The sequence below is a fragment of the Rhinopithecus bieti genome, unplaced genomic scaffold (assembly GCF_001698545.2).
Source record: "Rhinopithecus bieti isolate Rb0 unplaced genomic scaffold, ASM169854v2 scaffold_26676, whole genome shotgun sequence".
NCBI classification, from domain to species: domain Eukaryota; kingdom Metazoa; phylum Chordata; class Mammalia; order Primates; family Cercopithecidae; genus Rhinopithecus; species Rhinopithecus bieti.
The window spans coordinates 161,024-182,320 of NW_016812009.1; the positions used below are offsets into that span (position 1 = coordinate 161,024).

Below are 21,297 nucleotides of genomic sequence, written 5' to 3' on the forward strand. Positions count from 1 at the left end.
ACACAGTAAGACCCCACCTCTACAAAAAATATAAAAATTAGCTGGGCATGATGGCACACACCTGTAGTCCCAGATACTCTGGAGGCTGAGGCAGGAGGATCATTTGAGCCCAGGGTTCAAGGTTGCAGTGAGCCATGATTACACCTTTGAATAGCCACTGCACTCCAGCTTGGGCAACATAGTGAGACTCCCATCTCAAAAAAAAAAAAAAGACAAGGAACTAATAATTAGGATATTCAAGGACCTCTTGGAAAATCAAAAAATATTTTTTCAATTTTTCCATGGAAAAATAGGCAAAGATTATAAATAAGCAAATCACAGGAGCAGAAACTCAACTGGCTTACAAGTGTATGAAGAGATCTTCAGTCTCAATTAGTAATCAGAGAACTGTAAATCAAAGCAAAACAAACAAACATTGGCAAATATTTTTAAACATTAGATGAGACCAGTTGTTGGTGAGAATATGGGAGAAACAGGAACTTCTGTGTACTGCTAAGGGGGAATGTAAACTGAGTAGGACATTAGAAGCTACCAGTGAACTTGTCACTAGGGAAAATGGTCTGTAAACATGGTGGATCCATATCATGGATTATGCTGCAAGTAACAACCACATCGACAGATCTCTAAGGTCACCACTGAGGAAAATTAAGAAAAAGAATGAGATCTATAAATAGCACAAAATCATCTTGTAATTAGAAGGCACATACACAAAGCAGTACTGTGTAACTTATAAAGATATGTACATATCTAAGATACGTCTGGTATATCGGTGGGTACAAGAGTGTAAGTGGGGTGCAGAGGGAGTGGGAAAATCACTATGAAGGGGAAAGATAGTAAAATACAATGAGAAGGGCCTTGCATAGCCCATATTTGATAATGGGCTAAGAAGTGATAAGAAATTTTGAGTGACTGAATTCCCTACACCTGAGGTCCCTCTTTAAAAAGCTCACCCTTATAGATGAAGAAGCCAAGACTCTTATAGATGAAGAAGCCAAGTTACAATGAAATAAACTACCAATGACAAAGTGCTCAGTCAACCTTCTGCCTTCTGTTTATAACACTAACCTGCCCTAGTTATATCTAAAGAAAAATTTACTTTCATACAGATTTCACAGCTTCTCAACATCCAAATACCTGGGAAGATAACAACATTTGTATATCCTTCCATGTGAGTCCTTGTGATTCATTCAGGCCGTAGGTTAAGTTTCCTTTTAGTTATTCCAAGGAGAATCAGCATGACCAAGCAAAGCAGGTTTCAAAGGCAGGAAGCAGAAGTAATATGCTATGGAGGTACCTTTCTGAAACAGTCTCTTCTGCTGTTGTGGGGTCTTCGGGCAACCCTTCAATTTAAGTGCTTGGTAACAAGGCTGCCGAAATAGGCTGACCTTGTAGCTTTTGTAGTCTCTCATACAGCACCGGTCAGATCTGCGTAAGCCTCATCAATGCTGGTGCATTCAATCACAGCAAAACGAGACTTCTTCCATCACTTCAACACTGCCTTCCCGGTACTTGGTGAGGTTAGCTTTCCCATGGTACTCACGAACTTGTGCCAGTAGAAGGCCTGGACGTAACTTCTTTGCATCATCTGCCTACGTATAGTGACCCCAAATGCACGAGCTTCATAACTCACTGCAATTATTCTACCACCCTTCCATGATTTGTACTGTACAACTGCACAAGGTTTATTCCTCAAATGAAGATCTTGCCGCTGCTCCATTTGAACAAAAAAACAGTCCATGTCCATGAGAGCAACCACACGATCCTGTCCAGTAGCCATTTTTCAAGGTAACAGACACCTGGCCAGACTGCCAGCAGTGGGTGCTGCAAATGCTGGGCTCGGTGCCCACTGGAAGGAAGATGGAAGAAGGGCTTTTGAATATCTTTTTGCCTTTCTGGGAACGGCCAGAGAGTTTCGAGAGAGATTTATTCCCCGTGATGACGGAGGAACAGAAAAGGGGTCGTGAGGGATCCTGCCCAGGCGACCGTCCCCACAGTTCAGCAGGGATCAGCTGAGAGCATTGTGTCCAGCAACAAAGCCACCAGACTGAGGACAGACAGCACACACACTACGTAGAGAAAACCGTTTTCTTTCCTCACGTTTTTTAATGCTCCTAATTAATGTATTTTCTAGCTCCATCTCTCACTACTTCCCAGCTTGCACCTTATGCTTTAGCCCAATACAACTATTTTCTGTCCTCTGAAAGAGATAGGCTGCCTATCACAGTATTTTGTTAATTGTCTGTATGTATACTTAAATTTTTATTTGGCTGAAGGTGTTGATAGTATATTAATTTTTGTATATTGAGAGTTTAGAGTCTAGCTTAGTGACTGATACATAGTACATATTCAGTAAATATTAGCCTAAATAAGTGAGTTGCAAAATTTATACATGTTTGTGAAAGAAAATAAGAAAGAAAAAAGAACAAATTACCCATGGTCTCATCATCCAAATGCACCAACTGCTGACATTTGTATGTCTACTGTGATCTTGTGTGTATAAATTTCTACTTTTTAGAGCTTAGTTCCTTCATAGATAATTTAGGGAAGAGAGTCATTACCTTTTCCCACTTCACATAGACATTATTAATTTAGTATATGCAAAATTCCTAATAATGCTTTTAAATGATTTGGCCTGGAGAATATTAACCATACTAAATTTTACTATGTTCTACATATGACTGGGGTTACTTTTACTTGCCTGGTATGGGAAAATTGTATGTATGTCTGTTTACACTTACTTCCCTAGAACCTCATTTTGGAGGGTTGAAGAAATTATTCATGTGATTCAACTTCATATACCCACATAACTTAGCTTTTTATGTGTAATCCTTCTTAATACTACTATGTAAGCTAATCTGTATTTTTGGAACAGAATAGTTGATATACTGATGGTACTTTTCATCATAGTGCTTTCCTAAGGAGCAGACTGAAGCTCAGAGAGGTCAGTAGCTTACTAGACTCTAAACTCTAGATAGATAAAAATTAGTACACAGTGAACGCCATCAAGAAGGTGTAAGATTCCAGTGCTAGTCAGTGGCAAAATTGAGACTAGAATCCAGGTCTTTTGACTCCAACTCTTCAGTAGTTTAATGTTGTTGACTTGTCTCTTGGGAAGAACTGGCAAAGGTTAATTGAAATGACTGCCTCTGACCTTCTTTTTAAAAAATATACTCAACTTCTAATGGAATGTCATCCTATCTTGGATTTCTACTTTTTTTCTTTCATTTTTTCCATGAAGGCTTTGTTTATTTTTTATTCTATTTGCAAGAAAAGAGTTCTGGGTGACTTATCCCTTGTAATGTTTCCTGGTTCCCACCCTTCTGTCTTCTACTTAGCTCTTGCCTACTTCTCAAAGGGAAAATGTTGAGTGGTGAATGGGAAAGATGCCAGATAGTGAAAGTTTTAATTCATGGATGTATGGCTGTGATGATTACTTTAGTTCTTTTACCTACCTCTAAGAGGAGATTCATTATTGAAATTGAGGAAGCCCATGTATGTTTTATTTATTCTTTGCTTCATTTTATGTTTAAAATTTATTTTGCTTCATTTTAAAATGACTTCATTTTCAAGCCTCATTGTCTGAAGGTTGGGGCTTTGAGCAAAAAAACACATTTAGAATACTAGTCTTGAAAATTGCTGAGAAATTTTAACTGTTCTCATAATAAAATGAGAAGTAAATGAAATAATGCATACAATAATTAGCTTAATTTAGCTCTTTCACAAATGCTTATTTTAAAACATTTTGTACGTGATAAATATATGCAATTTTATTTGTTAAAATAAATGAATTTTAAAATTTCTAGATCTTGATTACTAACTTCTCTTATCATCTAGCCATTTCTGATGGCTGCTTTTGTCCCAGATTGCATCTTCATTTCTTTATGTTCAGCATCTTAAGGGAGATTACAGGCAGAGTCTTTGGATTTGATTTTCTTCTCTTTTGCAATTAACTTGAACTCCTCTTGACTTTAAGACAGGCGGTTAAAGCCAGTATGTTACTTGAGGCAAGATGTTTGATACACTTTTCCTTAGCACACAGATGCTATTGGACTGTTAGCATGTTGCACAAAACAGAATTAGGTTTATAAAAGAAGAAATTGAAAGTTTTTGGGGAAGTTTTTTTTTATAGTTTATGACTTCTTTAAAGAGGGAAAGCTCTTGCATAGTTAATTAAGGATTGTCTAGTAAGTTTTGACTGTTGTAAACAGAAGCTTATAAAGCTCTAACATACATGATGGAGAAAATGGGTTGTTAGACACAAAGGTCTTCTGTGTACATGGAAAGCTAATAGCTGTCAATTCTGAGACAGGAACTAGAAAATAATATCTGAAGAGTAAATGGTTTTCTTACTTAAATGTTAAATTTCCTTTATCTGTGCTTGCAGTTTCATCTTTTGCAAGGACCTTATGATGTGATTGCTTAATTCTGATTCTCATACTACTGTGAAACAAGGCCAGGGCTGCCTCAAGTTAGGCCCTTAGGAGCCCGGTGACTGGGAAAGGGAGGCAGCTTTCGTTTGTAAGAGGACTACATGTAGCTATTGTGTTTCTTTTCTTCTTTTTTATTTATTTATTTATTTATTTGGTGCTTGGAAAATAAGTTTCACAATAGCAATCTGGTTTTGTATTGTTTTTTCTGTTTTAAGAGAATTTTTTTTTCTTTTCTAGCCATGAAGATGGACCTACCGCTAAAAAATTAAAGACTGAGCAAGGGGGAGCCCACTTCAGCGTCTCCAGTCTGGCTGAAGGCAGTGTCACCTCTGTAAGCAAAGCTTTTCAAGTGTGCTTCCCCTTTTGCAGGAAGGTTGGGGCTTGAGGAAGAGTGCATCAATTTTTGTTAGTCTGTTCTTATCACTTTCAAATAAGATCATGATCACTTTCTCTGGTCCTTGCTCTGTAGAAGCCATAAAGACCCATTCCATACTTCTTCAAGTAATTATTATGAATTGCCTACAGAATTATCTATATGACATAAGGTATATAGAGATCTTTATAATCTATAGAACATGGAACATCTCAGTGTTGAGATTTTGCTGTTGGCATTATTTTGCAGCTTTTCAGCTAGTCAAAATGATAGGATAAGTGGGGGTTAGTGGTATGAGCCTTAATCTTCAAGTATGTACAATTTAAGTTAGTGTAACTTTCCTATTTTCTAACATGCAACTTTAGAATAGGATTCACAAGTTTGGGATTTCCCCAAGAAAGTATCCTTTGATACATGAGATTTTTATTTAATGAGAAATTTTTTGGAACTTGAAAATACTACCTTATTTTATTTACTTATTTATTTTTATATCTTGCTCAGCCAGGAGGAAGAATATTTTATTTAATTTTAGAAATAGATTGTCACTGTCACCCAAGCTGGAGTACAGTAGTGTGATTTTAGCTCACTGCAGCCTTGAACTCCTGGGCTCAAGTGATCCTCCTGCCTCAGCCTCTTGTGTAGCTAGGACTAAGGGCACATGCCATCACACCCAGCTATTTTTCATAGAGGTGGGTCTCAGTATGTTACTCTTGGGCTCAAGCAATCCGCCCGCTTCAGCCTCCCGAAGCACTGGGATTATAGGCATGAGTCACCGCACCCAGCCAAATAGTGCCTTCTTTTAAGCAGTATTAGTGTGAATCAACAGATCTTAAAAATTGGCCAATAACTTTTTAACAAAATATACTAGGAAGGATAGTCAGGGAATAAAGGGCATGCCTTTATTCTCACCTCAAACAGAAACTCAGAAAATTGAAAGTGTGAAAAATAATTTAGATTTCATTTAGATGTTTTGTATATAATAGTAAAGGAAAATGTCATGATCTTGTTCTGAGAGCTTTTCTGCTTCCTATACCCTAGCAAACTGGAAGCTTTAGTATATTTTGGAACCCCATTGTTTTCTTTCTTATGAGCTGAGTGGTTCTTCGGCCCTGTGAGGGATTGGGGCCAGCAGATGAAAAACAGGTATAATCAGAAAGTTCCATATAATATGGCAGGGTTTCGTCTTTCAAACTTCCTCACGCAGCACTGCAGTACATCTTTGTACATAATCTGCTTTTACTTTCTGAGGACGTGTTCAACCTGGATATGCTTGTATATTCTACCAAAACTTCGGTGCCAAAGGGTCAGCAGCAGTCCCACTAATGGGCACTTCAGTGAATCAGGCATTAAGCTGTATTTCTCATGTTATCTTAGTGGGGCAAGTATATTCGAAACCGACCCCACACTACAGAATCCTCCACTTTCTAATTGGTTGGGTGACAGGATATACAGGCAGTCTGTGCTACACAAAGCCTTCCAGCTGGGCTGGCTGGTGGCTTGAGCTGTAATATTTTTCTGACCCCTCTGGAAAGAAATCAGCTTGCATAAAGCAAGGTGAGTGAAAGCACAGAGGGCAGCTGTTGGACCACTGAAATCTGCCGGCCATGGAAATGAAAATGAATAGAAAAAGCCTTCTCTTTGTCTTTGGTTTTGTTTTATAAGAGCACACTTACTACATTAAGCCATCCTGTATTGCCTGGGGTACTGCTAAAAAGAAATAACCTGTAGGTTTATCATCTGTTGGTATATTCTAGGTTGGAAGTGTGAATCCTGCTGAAAACTTCCGTGTTCTAGTGAAACAGAAGAAGGCCAGCTTTGAGGAAGGTGAGTGGTTGGCTTTGCCTTTAGGAGAAGCTGTTTAGTTAAACCAACTGATTTCAAGTCTAGATTAAGAACTGTAGCCTTTTGTTGTAACACTTTAGCATTTTTCTTTACTGGCGGATCTTTGTGATTGTCCCTTGTTAGGGAGCTCACTGAGGCAACATTATGAGCACGTGAAAGTGAACTCAGCACAGATTTTCCCCAAAAGGAACTAACTTGTAGGTCTCTGTACTAAAAAACTTTGAGCTAACACCTTGGCGCTTATAGCTCCACATCATTGAAGTTTTTTAGGATTTTGTGGTGAGCTATAAATAAAACACTTATCTCACATCTTCATATTTTATTTTCTTTCTTTTTTTTCTTTTTTTTTTTTTTTTTTTTTGAGACAGAGTTTCTCTCTTGTTGCCCAGGCTGGAGTGCGATGGCGCAATCTCAGCACACCGCAACCTCCGCCTCCCGGGTTCAAGCAATTCTCTTACCTCAGCCTCCCGAGTAGCTGGGATTACAGGCATGTGCCACCATGCCCGGCTAATTTTGTTTAGACGGGGTTTCTTCATGTTGGTCAGGCTGGTCTTGAACTCCCAACCTCAGGTGATCTGTCTGCCTCATCCTCCCAAAGTGCTGGGATAAAAGGCGTGAACCACCGTGCCCAGCCACATCTTCCTATATTTGGAGACACATAATTCTTGTTCCAGTGCTGAGAGTTTGTGGCCCTTTTATAATAGACCCAGAAAGACCTTGATGCTGCCCCTAAGTTTAATCCTTCTCAAAATGACTACATGGTCACTTTTCCTTATCAGATAGTACCTAGAATCTCATTTAGGCTGTGGCTAACATAAAAATAGCTTTCAGAGATGCACAGAGGGCCTGGGACTAACATTCATTCACTTGACTGCATTCAAGTTTCTGTTCATTTACCCTTTAAATGATGGCAACTGGCAGTTGTTAATCCTGCAGCTTTATGTATAAACTATTATATTCATTATTGCTGGTCCAAATCTGGCCTGCGAGCTGACTTCTATGTATGTGAGTGTTTATGTTTGTTGATGTGTGTATAGAACTTTCTCTTCCAACATCCTGCCAGAGGCAGGGGAATGACTTTTTTTTTTTAGTGACAGGGTCTCGCTCTGTCACCCAGGCTGGAGTGCAGTGGCAGGATCATAGCTCACTGTAATGTTGGACCTCTGGGCTCAAGTGATCCTTCCTCCTCACCTCCTGAGTAGCCAGGACTAAAGGCGCATGTCACCATGCCTGGCTAATTTTTAAATTTTTTGTAGAGATGGGGTCTCACTATGTTGCCCAGGCTGGTTTAGAACTCCTAGCCTCAAGTGATCCTCCCACCTCAGCCTCCCAAAGCTCTGAGATTACATGTGTAAGTCACCATGCCTGGCCAAAAATTACTTCTTTTTCTTTTTCTTTTTTTGGGGGAGACAGAGTCTTGTTCTGTTGCCCAGACTGGAGTGTAGTGGTGAGATCTCAGCTCACTGCAACCTTCACCCTGAGTTCAAGCAATTCTCATGCCTCAGCCTCCCGAGTAGCTGGAACTACAGGTGCATACCACTATGCCTGGCTAATTTTGTATTTTATTTTTTTTGTAATTTTTGTATTTTTAGCAGACATGGGGTTTCGTTATGTTGGCCAGGCTGGTCGCAAACTCTTGACCTCAACTGATCCGCCCACCTTGGCCTCCCAAAGTGCTGGAATTACAGGCGTGAGCCACCGTGCCCGGCCCAAAAATGAGAGTTAAATGCCTAGAAGCACTACTGCCTGCAGTAGGTCTAATATACCTTACTACTTAGAGTCTAGGAATCCTGGCAAGATCCCCAGATCTACTGTGCTGTTGCCCAGAGGCAAGCATGAGCCGCTGAGCCTCAGAGAGAGCTTACAGTCTACCAGGCTAAATCCTGTCAGCAGGAATGCCAAAGGCCAAACCCGTGAGAATCTCCAGAGGAAGAACAGCTTCGTTATCATAGTAATCTGCAGTCTCTTAAGTGGGGTGTATATGTTTTCGGTTTTGAGATGGAAGAAGAGCTTTTTGTCCTGCTAAAAGTTGCCATATAGGAGAAAAACTTTGAGTTTTAGCACAAAACAAAACCTCATGTAAACAGAAGGAAATCTAAAGTTCTAAGTGATAGTTTTCTAGTACTGGTGAAAACAGTACTTCAGAATTTCTGTCTTTTAATGTATTGAAGTGATCAAGAGACTTTCACAGTATTATACCTGTTGTCTGTTCAGCTGTATATTGTTACAGGGTGTTTGGAAAGGGCCAGAGATGCTACTGTGACAAGTCAATGAACTCTTGTTTATCAAGACCATCGTATTTTTGAAGGAAAATTGAGACTTTCCTGTCTTTCAGTTGTATGTCGTCAGTTACCTCAGCCAAAGTCCAAGGTCCCCCGTTTGGAAGTGATTGGACTCTGTGGTTGGTGTAGGTATGGTCTTTTCAGGGACTGAATCTAGCTGTCATCACCATTATATGGCAGCCACTAGCGGTTTCATATTTACTATGTTCAAGGCATTGTGCTAGCACTTTATTATGTTATTTTAATTACCCTGCATTAGCAGTTCTGCAAAACCTTGTGAAGAAATAAAGAAAATGTTAGAGCTTTAACAACTTTTGCCAGAATTTTTTGAGAGGATTGCTTTACTTGGGAAAATAACTTTGATAAGTGTTTAGGGTAGAGAATGAGTCTCCATCCCCAAACTTCTTTGGCCAGTCCATAGGCTTCAGAGGAAAGGGAAGCTCCTCAGCATCATATAAGTAACTGGAGCTAGTTTAGGAGAGGAGGGACTTAGAAGAAGAGGAAAGAGGCAGGGAGACAACGTGGGTGAATTTACGCACAGTCACGGCCTTCTACGATACGTTTCAAACTCATGACCACAAATTACTCAGTGTCAGTAAAACTCTGGAAATGCCAGGTTTAAGTGCTGTATTTGGGGAAACTGGCAGTTTGCATTGTTTCATGCAGAGCAGAGAAAGCGCCTGAGCACACATGAGGCCAGAGTCTGAAAAGACCAGGAGAGTCAGTTCCTGAGAATCTACTCACATCTTAGGAAAATATGTCTTACCCCTGGCCACGGGATTGGGGATTCACAGCAGTCTCGTGAAAATAGCAAGGGCAAGTGGACCCTAGATAGCATGTAAGTTACAATTAGTAACAGTATCAATTGTCTCCATTTTACTGATGGATAAACTGTAAAACTGGAGAAGATGCATTTTCCCAAAGATCACAGGAATTCAAACACATGTCTCTTTCAAATACTGGATTTTTTACTTAGCCATACTGTTTATTTTTATTCCTAATGCCTTCCTTTCCTACGCTTTTTAAACAACATTTTAAGGTCATGTATCTGAAACCTTGTGCCTACTGATAGTACTTTTGATGAATAGACTGTCCTTTTATATTGAATGTGACTTTGAGACCCAGCATGTTGCTAGTATTTCGACAAAAGATGTCCCTCTGACCTCCGTCTAAGACTTGGTAAATCAGAGCCCTCTAGTGATGTCACAAAACCAGACTCTCCACAGAGCTGTTGGAAAATGGGACTGCTTCTTAGCAACTAGTTCTCCTCGTGGTTCTAACTTGGCTTCCCTTTTATCCCTTTTGCCGTTCTTGGTGCCAGCTCCAGAAATTCTGTCTCTTTGTTAATGTCCTGTTCTTTGTTTTGGGCATCTTGTTTGTTCTTCCCCTAGGGCATCTTTTTACTAAGGCCCTTTATAAGCAGAGACTCACTTCTCTTGTAAGCCCAAAGAGTTCTCCCTCCCTCGTAGTGATCTTCTTTTAGAGAGATTTCTGTCCAGAGTGGGGAGACAGGAATCCCTCGCCCTTTTCTCCAGTAAATTTATTTTTTAAAATTCAGGTGTCAAAAGGGTGATCAGCGATAGATGGTTGGTAAGATTATTTGACCCGTAGGTAGAACTTGGCTGTTTTACCTATCATTATAAATTAAAATATGGACATAGTTACTTTTCTCAGGCCTAACAGTAGCATAGTCAAACTGAGAGTCTTGTGATTCTCTCCCCGACATCAGCAGTCGGCATTTTTCTATAGTAGGCAGCTGCACGTTTTCTTATCTTCTGATTTTCAGTGTGAGGGATGTATCTTGCTCTAAGCTTACTGGCACAGAGGCGAGAACCAATGCCCTGAACCCCAGGAAGCATGTTCTTTCTGGCTGCCCTTTTCCCAGCCCCTTTCCTCCATTCTCCCTACCTATCACTACAGTGTTAGAATAGAAAACAATTTTTTTTCTCTTTTCCTTTTTTGTGAGAGGTTCTCACTCTGTCGGCCAGACTGGAGTGCAGTAGCATGATCACGGCTCACTGCAGCCTTAACCTCCTGGGCTCAAGTGATTCTGCCACCTCAGCCCCCCAACCAAGTACCTGGAGCTGCAGGTGCATACTACCACACCAGGCTAATTTTTGTAGTTTTTGTAGAGTTGAGGTTTCGCCATGTTACCCAGACTGGTTCTGAACTCATGAGCTCAAGCGATCCACCTGCCTAGGTCTCCCAAAGTGCTGGGATTACAGGTGTGAGCCACCAAGCCCAGCTCAGAAAAAATTTTGACCACAGCTGTATATATAATAATCATCTATCGGTTGTGAAAGTAGGGTTGTTTCCCTACATACGCTATTCATAAGCACATCATGCCATCATCTGGGATTTGTTATCTGTAGTTGTGGGTTTCACAGAGTCTCCAGGGGCTCTTTACATTGAGTTTATCCACTTGTTTGGACATCTTCCACCCAGCTAATCAACAGAGCTCCTAAGGAGGAATGCCATGATTTTCAACTCCTTGCTCTTTCCCAACTTAGGAAGAATGCTAAAATAAAATAATGAAATGTCATAAGATAGACAGCAGGTTCGAGAAGGAAAAGCCACATTACTTCTTTCCTCCAGACAATTCTGTGCGATTATGTCTGAATTTATAAATTCCCACTGAGTATGGGAGATAATGTAAAATAACTTCAATGTTCTTGGTGTGTCAAAAACAGGTTTTTTGAGGACCTTAAGAGCCAGAAAGGATGGATATATGGGGACAGATAAAAGGATGGAATGTAACTTTATAATGAGATGATTCTCTCTTTCAGGGACCTTGTTTTTGCCACTGAGATTGTAGGTTCTGTATTAGGCTTGCGTGTAGTGACAGGGTGGCAGAGCTCCATGTTACCAAATTGAATTCACACGAGCATAACTGGTTTAAAAAAAAGTCTGTCAAGAGAAGACCTAAGTAGAAATAGTACAGGCCCCAAACAGCCTTAACATTTGACTTAGGTACAAGAGAGCAGTAATATGTATTTGTCCATTTGATTAGAAGGTGATCACTTCATTTTTTTTTTTCCTTTCACTTTATTTGGATTACATCTCATCCTAGAGTCTTTTTGCCTTTGTTCTTCAGCCTTCTTTAATCTCACTTATCAGAAACATCCTTTCATTTTTAAAAGATATTTCCTAAAATTCACTTTTCCAAGCAATTTCAGCACTAGATAGAATATGGTACAATTAGTAATAATATATTCATCAAAGCCAAATAGTTTTCAGTGTTGTTTTTGTGTGGTATAGCACTATGCCTTTGCATAGCTGTTTACTTACATATATTATGTGATTTTCTGCCAGGAGTCAAGCCCTAAATAATGAACCCTAGAGAATTGTGATCTAGCAGAAATCTCTCTGGTGTTGGTGTGGGTTTGTGGCGGGGAGCGGGGGGGTGGTGATTTTTTTTTTTTTAATTGATCCTGATTTATGTAATCTTGGGTATGAATTATATAATCAATTATACTCTGCCCAGATAGATAAGAAGACAAAATATGGCGTTTTCTACACAGCGCTGGTAAATTTAAGAAAATAAGCTCTTTCAAATACCTTGAGCATCTTAAAAGGAAAGATACTAAAATACATACAGTCACTAAAATTTTAAACATCTTTAGCCCTATACAAGTTTTTTTCCTTAAAGAATTTGATATACTTTTTTAGGCCTGTCTCCAAAGAGCATTGATACATCTAGTCATGAGAAATTCATGATTTAGGATTCTAGAGGTTTAGTCTGTACTTTGTATTTTTATTAAATATCTCACTTGTTTTTCACTGGTTTTCTTCTTGACTCATTTTAAGTTGTTCAACCTCAGAACTTGATGATCCAGGGTTATTTTATGCCTCATTTATCAAGACAAGTGGTCTCATTGTAACACAAAAATCAGTCTGGAATTGTAGAGAATACCTGCTGAAAGGGTGTGTTATCTGACATAGTAATTATGCACCATTGGCCTTTAAAGTGTTGTTCATCTTCCATGTGGGCAGCCTGAGGCCCAGAGTAGTTAGGATGACTTTTCATGGATAATTGCAAATATGTGGAAGACTCTGGATCAAATTCCAGAGAGCCAGCTCTCGGCCTCTGAGGCTTAAACCTTTTTACTGGTTGTGTATATTTCATTGGATGGCACAGCACCACCCTGAAGTTTACATCTTTTTTTTTTTTTTTTTGAGACGGAGTCTCGCTCTGTCACCCAGGCTGGAGTGCAGTGGCCAGATCTCAGCTCACTGCAAGCTCCACCTCCCGGGTTTACGCCATTCTCCTGCCTCAGCCTCCCGAGTAGCTGGGACTACAGGCACCCGCCACCTCACCCGGCTAGTTTTTTGTATTTTTTAGTAGAGACGGGGTTTCACCGTATTAGCCAGGATGGTCTCGATCTCCTGACCTCGTGATCCGCCCGTCTCGGCCTCCCAAAGTGCTGAGATTACAGGCTTGAGCCACCGCGCCCGGCCTGAAGTTTACATCTTAATATAATGAAACTCGGCAGCCAAATAATTAAATGGAATCATTGAAATAAAGATGAAAAAATAAAAAAACACATGACATAGAAACTAAAGACCATTATACACACATAATAATTTTAAGTATTTTCATTTTTCAGCAACTCTTCCTAAAAGGCTTTCATTTATTCTTGCCCAGCTTTTAAAATCCTTTTAAGTTTCTGTCAATCTGTATCAGAATATCCCTAATTACAGGATATAGCACTTGTAAAATGTAGCCTGGCTATCCATTAAGAAAGAGAAATGTCTGGTACCATAAAAATGAAAGCATGTTTGCTGTAGTTACATTCTGTTAACTGAAAAAAATCACAAGATCTATAAATTTAGAAAAAGAGAGCTTTATTTCTTATAAAGGGTTACAGCTTGCAAGGTGGAAATAGCAAGGCCAAGTGGACCCTAGATCACATGTAAGTTACAGTAAGTATTAATACCCCCATTTTACGGATGGATAAACTAAAATTGGAGGAGACAATTTTCCCCAAAGACCACATAGGAATTCAAACACTTGTCTCTTTCAAATACTGGATTTTTTACTTAGCCATACTGTTTCTTTTAATTCCTAATGCCTTCTTTTCCTACACTTGTTAAAACAACATTATAGGGTCATGTATCTGAAACCTTGTGCCTATTGATAGGACTTTTGATGAAAGACTGGGAAAGGCTAGTCCTAGTCTATTCAAAGGCTGGGAAACATGGCTTCCAGCCAAAGCCCAGAGACAGGCACTATGAAGGAGGGTTTGGGATAAGAACATTATTGCTGACCTGATTGACTATACATATTCAACAGGTTATAGGAGGAGCTATGAATATTCATGAACGTGGTCCTGATGCATGAGTATTAAACATGCATGTTACATAAGACCCATGTTCACCTTGCAGGGAAGACTTGACATTTAAATATTACAATTAGACCCTGTATATCAAAAGGTCTTTTCGGGACACAGCACACAAATGTGCCATCTTTGTAAAACCCACTAGAACCAGTCCATGGTTGGTGGTCTTCTTATCAGGAGAAAGTTACCAAAATTACTCTCTTGTCCAATCAAAGCTGTAGTTAACGGCTGGTGGAACCAGAGTTCAGTAAGTCAGCATCTGGTAGAGCTGCAAATTGTTTTGAAAACAATATTGCTTATCCCAAGGCCAGTACTTTTTTGGCTGCTAAAGAAAAAGAAAAACCTTTTGGCAGTTAGAACATAGTTTATTCTTTAAATGTAGGGCTGTGACTTAATGCTCGCCTGGCATGGCCTTAGGTCCTGTTTACTACACAGTTTGTTCTCTCAGTCTTATGATACCTGCTTTAACATTAATGCTGGAAGATTGTGTGTAAACTGCCAAAAAGAAAGGTATAATGAGATGCACCTGGCCAGGCACAGTGGCTCACACCTGTAATCCCAGCACTTTGGGAGACTGATGGGGGCGGATCACAAGGTCAAGAGATTGAGACTATCCTGGCCAACATGGTGAAACGCCGTCTCTACCCAAAAAAAAAAAAAAAAAAAAAAATTAGCTGGGCATGGTGGCATGCACCTGTAGCCCAGGAGGCAGAGGTTGCAGTGAGCCGTGACCTTGCCACTGCACTCCAGCCTGGCGACAGAGCAAGACTCTGTGTCAAAAAAAGAAAAAAAAATGCAACCTGCCCTCTTGTCGTGTCATGACCCGAAACTCAGTTAAGGTTTTCTGGGGTCCACTTTGTCAGGGGGGGTCCATTTGGTCAGTGGAGAGCGTGGGATTTTTAGTTTACATTTCTTTGAACAGCTGAATTTCTTCCTGAGAGTTTTTTTAAAAAGTCTTTATGAGATATATGACAGTGTCCTGTTTTCTCCTAGTGTTTTGTTTTCTCATGCTACATAGGAAAGTTGCTTCCCTTAAAGGTGCTGAGTAATTTTCTTTTATATTAAAATGGAAAGGATAATTTCTCATCTGGCTGAAAATGTGGAATTCATGAAGGCTTTCTCAGCATCAGAACTAGATGAGCCCAAAGTCCATTCAAGCCTTTATTTAATATACTAAACCACTCCTGGTACGAATCTTTTATGAAGGAGAGAGATTGAGAGAGAGACACTTTTAAACCATGAGATATCAAAACAACTCACTGTCACAAAAACAGCAAGGAGGAAGTCCTCTGCCGTGATTCATTCACCTCCTGCCAGGCTCCTCCTCTAATTTGATAGGAGATTTGGGCGGGACACAAATCCGAACCATATCATTTCAGCTCGCATCAGTGACTTGGGCCATCGGTGCAACAAGGCAGGTGCTCACAATTGGTTCTGATGGAAACGCAGAACTCTTGGGTGCTTAGGAGAACGAGCATCCAGCTTGCTGTTAGAGTTCACCCTTGCAGTAAGTGCTAATGAGTATGATTTGTGAGGCAGAGAGCAAGCAGTTCAAGTACTTATTCATGGCAATTTGCTTCTTTCTTCCCACCTCCTATAGATTCTGCAGTTCTTCCTTCTGTGGTAGATCATTGTCATATAGGGTATTGCACTTGGTTCTCTTTGAATTGGGCTGTCTTCAAGATTGCTCCATAAGCCCAGCTGGTTGAAAAAGGACACTGATTTCAGATTGTGCTGATGTGCAAACTGTTTTAATCAATGACTTCAGGTGGTCTTTGGGGGAAATTGTCTCCTCCAATTTTAGTGGCAGACAACAGAAGCTCTTAACCAATTAAGATATTTAGGAAAGGATGTTAGGCTTTTGTTAAAATAGTCACTAATGAACTGAAATGTGTTAAGAGGAGCCAAGAAACAGCTAAGAGTTCCACTTAAATGTAATAAAAGTGTTTGGGTCCTCCCCTTTCAAATTGCATGCCCAAGGCAAAAAATATGCTGACACAGAAAGAAGTGGCAAGTGTAATTTGGTACAGTTAGCCTGTCAGATCCATGCGTGTCTACATAAAACCTAGAAAAATGTCATGCTTGCTTCTTTGGCCAGAAAAGGGAAGGAAGTTTAATTCCTTTATAGAACAGTTTCAGCAGGGCTGGAGAATATTACCAGCTTAGATGTTTTTGGAAATTGGAGAAAATTTAACTTGTTTTTAGAGGTTCCTTATGGACAGTTGGAGAAAAAATCTTCAGTTAATAGTTATAATTAAAGGTCCATTTTCATTTTCCTGTGTCAGATTAAACTACTGAAATCTGTAGTTATCTGTTCATGTCTCTCAGTGGTAATGAGGCTCAGCCATAACACTCAGGATAATTACTGTATTTCATTGGTAGCCATTGAAGTCAGAGGAGCCATTGCTCATATAAGAACTACTTTTTTAGAATTCCCTTGCTCTTGGAATCCGATAATGTTTTCTTGGGGCATTGAGAGTAACTTATGCTAAGTTTTCATACTTATTCTGTGATAGAAACATCTAGTTTCTCTCTTCTGTCTATGGTAAATCTCTACAAGTCTCTTAAATTGCACTTATTCTACTTTTTAAAATAGCTTTATTGAAGTAAAATTTTCTACTATAAAATATACAGGTAAGTATAATTTGATGATCTTTTGTGAATTATAGAATTGTAAAATTATCACCATAGTTCAAAGAACATTTCTCTCACACCCAAAAATCCCTGGGACCTTTTCATAGTCAGTTTGGGTCGGGAGTGCACACAGGTGGGGGGAGGTTGCAAGGTGATGCCACGCTACATGATTTGTTCTGATAATCTTGAGTTATTGCCCCATCTGTTGAATGGGCCGGCGCCGTCTTGGGCTTGACCAGTTAGTTTTAAATTAGCTGCAGCCTTCAAGTAATCGCCTGGTGGTGGAACATTCTACGGATACCTGGATTGTCTCTGGAACTTCTAAGCAAACAGAATTAGACAAGCTAGCAATGCAAGGGAGTGTCTGGTGGAAGGGAGGAGAGTAAAGGTTGTTATTTCGTAACTAAAAAGTTAATACAAAGAGCCTAAGAAAGAAAAGTTTAAGAAAAAAGGACTAAAAAATAGAGTACTTGGATACACTCCAAGTTTGTTCTTTTCTAAAAATGTTTTAACTACTCTATGTCATTTGCATTTCCCATGTAAACTTTAGCATCAGCTTTGCTTTTCTTTTCTTTTTTTTTTTTTTTTTTTTGAGACAGAGTCTCACTCTGTCACCCAGGCTGGAGTGCAGTGGTATGATCCTGCCTCGCTGTAGCCTCCGCCTCCCGGGTTCAAGTGATTCTCGTGCCTCAGCCTCCTGAGTAGCTGGGATTACAGGCATGAGCCACTACGCCTGGCTAATTTTTGTATTTTTTTAGTAGAGACGGAGTTTCGCCATGTTGACCAGGCTGGTCGAGCTCTGACCTGAGGTGATCCACCTGCCTTGGCCTCCAAGTTTTGGGATTACAGGTGTGAGCTGCCGTGCCCAGGCCCAGCTTTTCAATTTATATGAAAAAGCCCACTGGGCCGGCGCGGTGCCTCGAGCCTTGTAATCCCAAGCACTTTTGGAGGCCTGAGACGGCGCGATCACGATCAGGAGATCGAGGGACCATCCTGGCTAAAATAGTGAAAACCCCGTCTCTTACTAAAAAAATACAAAAAACTAGCCGGGGAGTTGGCGGCCCTGGTAGTTCCAGCTACTCGGAGGCTGAGGCATGGAGAATGGTGTAACCCGGGAAGGCGGGGCTTGCAGTGAGCTGGAAGATCCGGCCACTGCACTCCAGCCTTGGGCGACAGAACCGAGACTCCGTCTCACAAAAAAAAAAAAGAAAAAGAAAAAGCCCACTGGTATTTTGATAGGGGGATTTTATTGAGTCTATAGAAGAATTAAGGGAAAATTTGCCATTTTAATAATACTGAGTTATCCATGAACATGGAATAGGTTATTCATTTATTTAGATCTTTTTCTCCATAATGTTTTATAGTTTTTAGTGTACAAGTCGTACACCTCTTTTATTAAATTTATTGCCAAGTATTCCTTTTGATGATGTGTAAATGGGAATTTGTTTTTAATTTTATTTTGGATTGTTTGTTGCTGGTATATAGAAATGAAATTATTTGTTTGTTTATTGATCTTATAGCTTGTAACCTTATTAAACTTATTAGTTCTTGTGGTTTTTTAAAATATACTTCTTAGGATTCTCACATATAGGATCATGTCTGCAAATAAAGAAGGCTTTACTTCTTTTTTAACTTGTATGTTTTTCTTTTCTTTTCTTTTAATTATTGTGCTGGGTGGAACTTGCGGCACAGTGTTGAATAGAAATAAGCGTGAACATCCTTGCTCTGTTCCTGATCTTAAGGAAAAAACTGTGTCTTTCACTGTTAGTATAATGTTAGTTGTAAGTTTTACCCAGATTTCCTTTGTCAGCTTGGGAAAGTTTCCTTCTATTGCTAATTGGTTGAAAGTTTTTATTATGAGTGGATGTTGGGTTTTGTTAGGTGCATTTTCAGCCTCTGTTAAGATTACTGTGATTTTTATTCTTCTGCTAATATATTAACTGACTTACAGTTGCTAAATCAACCTTGCTTTCCAAGTGTAAAATCTAGTCACTCTAAAAAATCCTTTTTATATATACTGAATTCATTTAGCTAATGCTGCAGTTGAATAATGTCCCCCAAAGTCAATGTGTTGGAAAGTTAATCCCCATTCTAACAGTGCTGAGAGGTGGGACCTTTAAGAAGTGATTGCATCGTGGAGGCGTCATTCTCATGGAAGGATTCAGGCCCTTATCACCAGAGTGGGTTAGTTGTAAAAAGGATGAGTTCGGCCTCATTTCTTCTCTGTCTCTGGCTTGCTTCTACCTTCTGATGTGGGGTGACCTCCTCCAGCTGCTGGTGCCGTGCTCTTAGACTTCCCAGCCTCCAGAACTGTGAGCTAAATAAATATCTGTTCTTTATAAATTACCCAGTCTTGGGTATTCTGTTACAGCAGCACAAAATAGACTAAGACAGCTTATATTTTGTTGGGATATTGTTCGTAGTTTTCTTGTTTTGTGTGATGTCTTTGTCTGGCTTTGGTGACAGGAAAATACTGGGCTCATAATGAGTTAGGAAGTTTCCTTCTCTTCAAGATTTCTATTATTTATTCTTTACATATTTCATATAATTTACCAGTGAAGCCATCTGAGTTCTTTGTGGGGAGCTTTTGTTTTGTTTTGTTTTTTGAATTTTGAGATTGTTTCATTTGAAGGTCACCTCTTAATGCTCTTAAATTCACAAATATGGTAATTTAAATACCAAATTCCGTGTATCTAAAACACACATTGCAAACATACAAATATCTCTTTGCTTCACATGTCAGTGCCCATTCATGTGATGGTTTGGAAATGGGGACAGTAGATTCCCCTTAAGCTGCAAGTCAGCATATGTTTCTTTATAATTAACTTTAGCAAAATTTATACAAAATAGTAATTAACAATAATCTTCTTTACTTGTTAATTCAAAAGAAAATACCTTCAAAACTGCATTTTGTTAAAGTTTCTGTACTAAAATATAGAAAAACTACACAAATACTGAAAAGTTTAAAATTCCTTAATTTTTTTATTCCTGGTATCACTACCACAATTTACAGGACGATATACTTGACGTAATGAAGAAGAAACAGAAAAAACTACAACAGATAAAAGAACTCCAGAATGTACATCTAATTGACACTATATTGCATTCATTAATAGCTATACTTTTGCAAACTGGCTATGATAGTCCTGCACAAGAAGGGATTTCTGTTTAAGCTGCAATAACTTTTCTGACTATGGATCATCATTCCTTCTGCAGCAGATTTTTATAGTTCCTCTAATGCATTTGGGTTGACTATCTCAAATAACCTGCAACTTTTCTGACAACTCCTTGTTCTTTCTCCTGCTAAGAAATGTAGCTCCTCTCTGCTGTTTTTGGAACCTTCTGCTACCATATCCATCACATCTACCGCCAGATCCATAACCACCACAACAGGAACTACCCGAGCTTCTTCCACCAAAACTGCACCCTTTAATGGGTTCATAATTTGATGGTTTTTGTCTACTAAAATTTCCAGAATCATTATAGTTCCCACCACCACAGTAGTTGCCACTGCCAAAATTTTCTCCTTCATTGTAACCATCATATCCTTCACCACTATCACCATACCCGCCATCGTGGTTTTCATATCTTGGTCCACAGTCTCCATAGCCCCCACTACTGCTGTAGGCAGGCCTACCACCGTTGTTGCCACCATCACCTCCACATCCATTATATCCACCATTACATCCTCTGTAACCACCTCTGCTGCCACCACCTCTACCTCCACCAGCAGAGCCTCCTCTTCCACCAAAGTTTCCACCACAGCCAAAATTACTTGCACCACTTCCAGAGTTTCCTCTGCAACCCATAAAGTTGTCAGATCCACCTCCATCACCTCTGTGATCCGGCAGACTGCATCTCTTGTTTAGAAAGGGTCCTTTTCACTTTACAGTTGTGCTTGTTAATAGTGTGGTGTTTCCAAACAACAGTTTTATCAATTGTATCATGATCATCAAAAGTTAAAAGTGTACATTCTTTTTCCACTCTGCCTGTCATCCATAACTTGTATAGTTTCAGTCTTGCTATAGTTTTCAGAGTAGTTTCTCAAACTGTATCTCCTTTAATACTACCAACAAAAATTTTCTTCACTGTCAGATGGTCACTGGGCTTTACAGAATCCTCTCTAGAAACAACTGTCTTTGGTTCCACTCCACACCCATCAACCTTGTGTGGTCAAGCACACATTGCTGTATCTACCTCTTCAACACAAGAGTAAGCCACAAAACCAAAGCCCCTGGAATGTTTGCTTGGGGTTCTCTCATTACCACACAATCTGTGAGCGTGCCGCCTTTCTCAAAATGTTCTCTTAACCCATCTGTAGTTTTAAAACTCAGACCACCGATAAACAGTTTTCTCAACCGCACTGGGTTCCTTTGGATCATGGCCTCCCTCCTCTT

General features: G+C 39.6%; 1 protein-coding gene across 1 annotated transcript in view; it reads left to right on the plus strand.

Moving 5' to 3' along the window:
• Positions 1–21,297, plus strand: part of XRCC5 (X-ray repair cross complementing 5) — a 98,878-nt gene that overhangs the window by 48,478 nt on the left and 29,103 nt on the right. Inside the window, exons 15-16 of the mRNA XM_017895465.1 lie at positions 4,668–4,761; positions 6,558–6,627. Coding sequence (XP_017750954.1) covers positions 4,668–4,761; positions 6,558–6,627 — 164 coding nt within the window. The remainder of the gene's footprint in view (positions 1–4,667; positions 4,762–6,557; positions 6,628–21,297) is intronic.